The 7,037-nt window shown below is 45.3% G+C and overlaps 1 protein-coding gene across 1 annotated transcript in view; it reads left to right on the top strand.

The window, feature by feature from the left end:
• LOC106577888 (proline-, glutamic acid- and leucine-rich protein 1-like) overlaps positions 1 to 6,912 on the top strand; it is a 23,308-nt gene extending 16,396 nt beyond the window's left edge. Inside the window, exons 11-13 of the mRNA XM_082964588.1 lie at positions 2,225 to 3,121; positions 3,369 to 4,370; positions 6,018 to 6,912. Of these exons, the coding sequence (XP_082820714.1) occupies positions 2,225 to 3,121; positions 3,369 to 4,370; positions 6,018 to 6,116 (1,998 nt within the window). The 3' untranslated portion in view covers positions 6,117 to 6,912. The remainder of the gene's footprint in view (positions 1 to 2,224; positions 3,122 to 3,368; positions 4,371 to 6,017) is intronic.
• The last annotated feature ends 125 nt before the right edge of the window (positions 6,913 to 7,037 follow it).

Raw genomic sequence — 7,037 nt, 5'->3', positions numbered from 1 at the left:
AGAGTAGAAGGGTGGGTATGGAGGGAGGGAGAGTAGAAGGGTAGGTATGGGGGGAGGGAGAGTAGAAGGGTAGGTAGGGGGCTAAATGTGTCCTGGTGTTTTGTTGGTCTGTGTTTAAGCAACCAAGTAAACATTTCTCCTACCTCATCAATTACACTTGAAATAAAAACATACTAATATACACACACAACTACACCACACACTAACTGATATAACACACGCCCCATATTTATAAACTGGGTGGTTGTAGCCCTAAATGCTGACAGCTGTGGTATATCAGACCGTAAACCATGGGTATGACAAACATTTATTTTTACTCCTCTAATTACGTTTGGAACCAACAGCCATAAGGCATCTCAGGGGTTTGTGGACCCCTTGACTTTTCCCTCATATTGTTACATTACAGCCTTATTCTAAAAGGGATTAAAAACAATTGTTTCCCCTCAATATACACGCAATACCCCATAATGAGAAATCATAAACAGGTTTTTAGATTCTTTTTATGCAAATAGTTTATTATCACATTTACATAAGTATTCAGACTCTCAGTACTTTGTTGAAGCACCTTTGGCAGTGATTACAGCCTTGTGTCATCTTGGGTATGACGATACAAGCTTGGCACACCTGTATTTGGGGAGTTTCTCCCATTCTTCTCTGCAGATCCTCTAAAGCTCTGTCAGGTTGGATGGGGAGCGTCGCTGCCCATCCAACCTGTGCCTCGACATTCAGAGACTTGTCCCGAAGCCACTTCTGCTGGCTGTGTGCTTAGGGTCGTTGTCGTGTTGGAAGGTGAAACTTCGCCCCAGTCAGGTCCTGAGTGCTTTGGAGCAGGTTTTCATCAAGAATCTCTATGTACTTTGCTCCATTCCTCTTTCCATCAATCCTGACTAGTCTCCCAGTCCCTGCCACTGAAAAACATCCCCACAGCATGATGCTGCCACCACCATGCTTCATCGTAGGGATGGTGCCAGGTTTCCTCTAGACGTGACGCTTGGAATTCAAGCCAAAGAGTTCAATCTTGGTTTCATCAGACCAGAGAATGTTGTTTCTCAAGTTCTAAGAGTCTTTAGGTGCCTCCAGGCGGGCTGTCATGTGCCTTTTACTGACGAGTGGCTTCCATCTGGCCACTCTACCATAAAGGCCTGATTAGTGGAGTGCTGCAGAGATGGTTGTCCTTCTGGAATGTGATCTCATTTCCACAGAGGAACTCTGGAGCTCTGTCAGAGTGACCATTGGGTACTTGGTCACCTCCCTGACCAAGGCCCTTCTCCCACGATTGCTCAGTTTTGCCGGGCGGCCAGCTCTAGGAAGAGTCTTGGTGGTTCCAAACTTCTTCCATTTAAGAATGATGGAGGCCACTGTGTTCTTGCACCTTCAATGCTGCATATTTTTTTTTATGGTACCCTTCCCCAGATCTGTGCCTTGACACAATCCTTTCACGGAGCTCTACGGACAATTCCTTCGACCTCATGGCTTGGTTTTTGCTCTGACATGTACTGTCAACTGTGGGACCTTATACAGACAGGTGTGTGCCTTTCCAAATCATGTCCAATCAATTGAAATTACGACAGGTAGACTCCATTCAAGTTGTAGAAACATCTCAAGGATGATCAATGGAAACAGGAAGCACCTGAGCTCAATTTCGAGTTTCATAGCGAAGGATCTGAATACATATGTAAATAAGGTATTTCATTTTTTTATAATTTTTTTGCTAAATAATTCTTAACCTGTTTTTACTTTGTCATAATGGAGTATTGTGTGTAGTAGATTGGTGAGATTTTATTATTTTTATATATATATTTTTTTTTTCTTCATTTAATGCATTTTAGAATAAGGCAACATAATGTAGAAAAGGGGGAGGGGTCTGAATACTTTATGAATGCACTGTATTTAAAGGAAAACGCTACTCAAACTATCTTTTGGTGTTTCTTTCAGTCGTCCACTGTTGATATAGTCTCAAAATGTTTTGCAGGTCAGCAATCAAGTTTTCAAGATGTATCACTTTCAAAATAGAGAAATGTGAATAAAAGGAATGTTTTGAGAGTCAACAAGAGTTTAGTTGTCATGTTAAACTCAGGCTGTTGACTAGTTAGACAAGTTTAGAGATAGTCTGGGAAGATTTGTATATATCGTAGGAGTATTTTCCACGTGTACTGATATTTTCTCCTTTTTGTTAGCTCAGGCAAATGTGTGTCCATAGTGAAATGTACTGGACTAGTGACTGTTGGAATGCACTTGCTTACTGATCTTACTCTCCATCTGTTTGTCCCCCTCTCCTCAGGTCTCCTCCTTCTGCACTGAGGCCCTGGCCATATGCAACTCCCTTCTCCACCCCCGCACCCCATCCCTCTGCCTCCCCCTGCCCCCCCTCACCCTCAAACCCAGCCCTGCCGCCTCCCTCCTCACCCCTTCCCAGGCCTCCAGCCTCACCCTCCCCACTCTCCTCGGAGGGCCCTTCCCCGGCCGACACTCACTTGGCCTAGGCCACACCCTCCTAGGTTCCCTGGACAACCACCTGTCTCTGGTTCCTCCGGGGCTCTCTGGCCAGGGCTCTACCCCAGGAGACCTGCTCCTTTCCCCCCATCAGGGCGAGCTGGCAGGGCTGGGGCTCTCAGAGGGCCAGAGACCCGTCTTCATCCGTTACGACAAAGAGGAAGCAGAGGATGTGGAGATTTCACTAGAGAGCGACTCAGACGATAGTGTTGTCATCTTCCCACGGGGGATGCTGATGTTGGAGAACCAAGATGGCACCAGCACCGTGGCCAATCTCCCCGTGTCTTCCTTAGTACCAGGTGGGGTCACTCTCCCCGTACCCGGTCCAGGGGACGACCCAGGCGGGGACATCTCCCTCCCCCTCGCCAATGACCTCCCCTCCACCTCCCTCCCTCACCCTCTCCTCCCCTCCTCCTCCGCTCCTAACTCAATCAACTCATTCCCTCCAGCTCCACTAGCCTCTCTGGTTCCCCCCCTCAACTCCACCGGCGTGACCCAGCTCGGTGCTCCCTCTGTGGGGCTAGGAGTTGGGGCTGACTCCCTCCCTGGAGCCCAGCTCCAGCAGATGTTGCTTCAGGGCCAGCCACCAGCCCCAGGTCAACCCACACCACTAGGTCTCCCCATACAGGTAAAATCACAAAGAAATGTGAGTTATAGATATCTCATTAAAAGCAAGTCTGTGAAGCGGTAGATCTGTTTAGTTTTGTACACCAGATTTAAATAGCAGAAAATAGTATATTTTGGGTTATTTAAAAGATATGTGGTACAATGGTTCTCTACACTATGCATTGCTTGTTTCATTACATGGTCCGACAGATGTTTTTAGAGATGCACCAGCGTTAGAACCCTTTAAAGTGTTCTACCTCTGTCTACAGATGCTCCAGAACCAGCTAGCTCAGCCCAGCAGAGCCCTACAGCAGCAACAGGCCAGTGAGGAAGATCATTCTGTTATTAATATCAACAGCTCTGATGAGGAAGAGGAGGAGGATGAAGAGATGGAGGATGAGGATGAGCTGGGAGAGGAGGAGGATGAGGAGGGGTTGGAGGATGAAGAAGAGGAGGAAGAAGGGAGCGATTTCCCTGATGAAGAAGAAGAGTTTTATGGAGAAGAGTTTGATGACTATGAGGAGGAAGAGGGGGAGGAGATGGAGGAGGAGGAAGAAGAGGAGGAGGAAGAGGAGGAAGAGGAAGGAGAGATCAGGCCATTGGACAGAGAAGGGAGGAGAGGAGGAATGGGGAGGGAGGAAGGAGAGGTGCTCAGAGAAGTGCCGGAGGATGGAGGGATGGGCGGATTCTGTGTGGAGGGAGAGATGGAAGGAGGTATAGAGGAGCTGGGGACTAACAGAAGGGTGTATGGGGAAGAAGGGGTGAAGGCTCAGGAGGTAGAGAGCATCGGCGTGCTGGAGGAAGAGAGGGAGGGAGAGGAGGATGACGCTGATGGAATGAACGACCCGACAATGCCTCAGATTCTGTGTGTGACGGGCGGAGCTCTGGAAGAGAGGGAGGAGCTAGGGGAGGGGCATGGGCAGGAAGTGGGGTCATGTGAGCAGCAGGGAGCCGATCGTCCAGAGGCAACGCCCTCTTCTGAAGGCCCCGCCCCTCAACACAAACAGGAGGCGGAGCCTGCACAGGAAGTGAGGGTGGGCGGCAGCGACCAGCCATCCAATCAGGGAGAAGAACCAGCAAAACAGGGCGGGGACTCTGCCAAAGAGGAAGTTAAGCCATCAGCAGCTCCGAGCGAGACAGAGGGGGAGGAGCCTGAACGAGAGAAAGGAGGCGAAGAGGGAGAGGAGGATGGAGAAGAGGATGGGAGAGGGATGAAGAGGAAGAGGGAGGGAGAGGAGGAAGGAACAGGACAGGGCACAGAGAAGAAAAAGGTAAGAACTCTTTCTCAGACCATCCTTAACCAATCACATTACAAGTCTTTTAGCTTATTTTACAAGCTACACATTGTTTCATGAGTGACTTCCTTGGACATGGTTTGTGTGTAGATACAGTGAGCTCCATAAGTCTTGGGACAGTGAATGTTTTTTTTTGTCTCTACTCCAGCACTTTGATTTGAAATGATATAATGACTATAAGGTTAAAGTGCAGACTGTCAGATTTAATTAGAGGTTAATTGGATGCTACTATGATTACGGATAATCCTGAATGAATCGTGAATAATAATGATGAGTGAGAAAGTTAGAAGCTCAAATATCATGTCCCCCCCCAAAAATGCAACCTCCCCAGTTCTTGTAATGGTGACAGGTTAGCATGTCGTGGGGGTATGATATAAAATGCTAACCTCCCCAGTTCTTGTAATGGTGACAGGTTAGCATGTCGTGGGGGGTATGATATAAAATGCTAACCTCCCCAGTTCTTGTAATGGTGACAGGTTAGCATGTCGTGGGGGTATGATATAAAATGCTAACCTCCCCAGTTCTTGTAATGGTGACAGGTTAGCATGTCGTGGGGGTATGATATAAAATGCTAACCTCCCTAGTTCTTGTAATGGTAACAGGTTAGCATGTCGTGGGGGTATGATATAAAATGCTAACCTCCCTAGTTCTTGTAATGGTGACAGGTTAGCATGTTGTGGGGGTATGATATAAAATGCTAACCTCCCCAGTTCTTGTAATGGTGACAGGTTAGCATGTCGTGGGGGTATGATATAAAATGCTAACCTCCCCAATTCTTGTAATGGTGACAGGTTAGCATGTCATGGGGGTATGATATAAAATGCTAACCTCCCTAGTTCTTGTAATGGTGACAGGTTAGCATGTCGTGGGGGTATGATATAAAATGCTAACCTCCCTAGTTCTTGTAATGGTGACAGGTTAGCATGTCGTGGGGGTATGATATTTGTGCATCTAACTTTCTCACTCATCGTTATTCACGGTTCATTCAGGACAACCTGTAACCATGGTAGCATCCACATTAATGTAGAAGTGTTTAGAAACATATGATAATAAAAGTGACTCCAAATTGACACAATACATTATTTACCATTCATTTCTATTGGGCACAAAGTAATCTGAAACCAAAACAAACAGCAAATGGATCTAACAAGTTTGTAGAGTCACAAGCTTGATGTATCATTGCGTGCTAGGAATATGGGACCAAATATTAAACTTTTCACAACATTAATAAACAGAAGTGAATTTGTCCCAATACTTTTGGTCCCCTAAAATGGGGGGGGACTATGTATAAAAAGTGATGTAATTTCAAAACGGTTCACCTGATATGGATGAAAATACCCTCAAATAAAGCTGACAGCACTTTAACCTCAGTCATTGTATCATTTCAAATCCAAAGTGCTGGAGTACAGAGCCAAAACAACAACTGTTACTGTCCCAGTACTTTTGGAGCTCACGGTATACCAAGTATCTGTTTTTAGATACAAAATGTTAGTTAATGACTGTTGTCCAGTTCCTCAGCCACAAAATAATGTAAATCTAACCGCTCTTGTTCTCTCCCTTTCTGTCTCTCTCTCGTTCTCTTTCTGTTTTCTCTCTTTTTCTGTCTCTCTCACACTCGCTCAGTTGGATGAAGAAGTCATGGCGTCCATGTTGGCTGATTTTGTAGCCTGCCCTCCGGACGACGAGGAAAAAGGTCCCTCAGCATCCAACCTCCCCTCTTAAAGATGTCCAGCCAGGGCTTCGTCACAAAACCATCAGAACAACTTCATTTCTACCCCCCTCTTATAGTCTCACATAAGGTTTCAAAATTCTCAGGTTTTCACGAAATCTCAGTTGTGAAGACTCTGAAAATCGGGAGGGAATAAGCAGGAAATCTTCCCATCACAATTTCTGGAAAACCTGTGTATTTTGAGAAAGTTACCGCTGCATTTGGCATCCGTCTCACACATGTATTCATTACCAACCTGCAACTTAGACAATGTTGAAAACCATGAACATTTCCAACGTGAAAATTGCCATATAGTCTCTGTATGACTTGTTGTTTATTTCATCTAAAATCGACTTCCACACTCTTTTAGATGTTGGAAAGGGACTGTTCCTGAAATAAAAATGACCTTTCAACTTCCAGGAAAGTGAAAGCATTTGTAATACACTCTGGACTCCATATTAAATTCATATTATATATATAAAATAAAGAAACACCAGTTAGTTTACATCAACCTTAAAGTCTTGGACATGAAATGATGTAAAGACTGCAGCTCTTCAGTAGTGCTGTGTGGTATCCTACAGTTAGTGAGTGTAGTCGTGGTGGTGGTAGTATTGCTGTGTGGTATCCTACAGTTAGTGAGTGTAGTTGTGGTGGTGGTAGTATTGCTGTGTGGTATCCTACAGTTTAGTGAGTGTAGTCGTGGTAGTATTAGTAGTAGTGTGGTTTTGGTCTCCTATCATGTTCATGTTTTTGAGGTCTTATATACAGTATCCATTTTTTTGTTATAAAATAAATAAACTTGAAAGACAACTGCTGAAAGTCTTTCTTGATGTATCAGATGAAGTTTGACTTTGGGAACTCACTACCTACTGTTAGTATGAATGCTTCATTTAGGTTTCACTGTAAGAGGGGTTTTTTTCAGCCTACGTGCTACT

The sequence above is a fragment of the Salmo salar genome, chromosome 18 (genome assembly GCF_965601325.2).
Source record: "Salmo salar chromosome 18, fSalSal1, whole genome shotgun sequence".
NCBI classification, from domain to species: Eukaryota; Metazoa; Chordata; class Actinopteri; order Salmoniformes; family Salmonidae; genus Salmo; species Salmo salar.
Note: the sequence above shows the minus strand (reverse complement) of the source record. Positions and strands in the feature narration are given on the sequence as shown.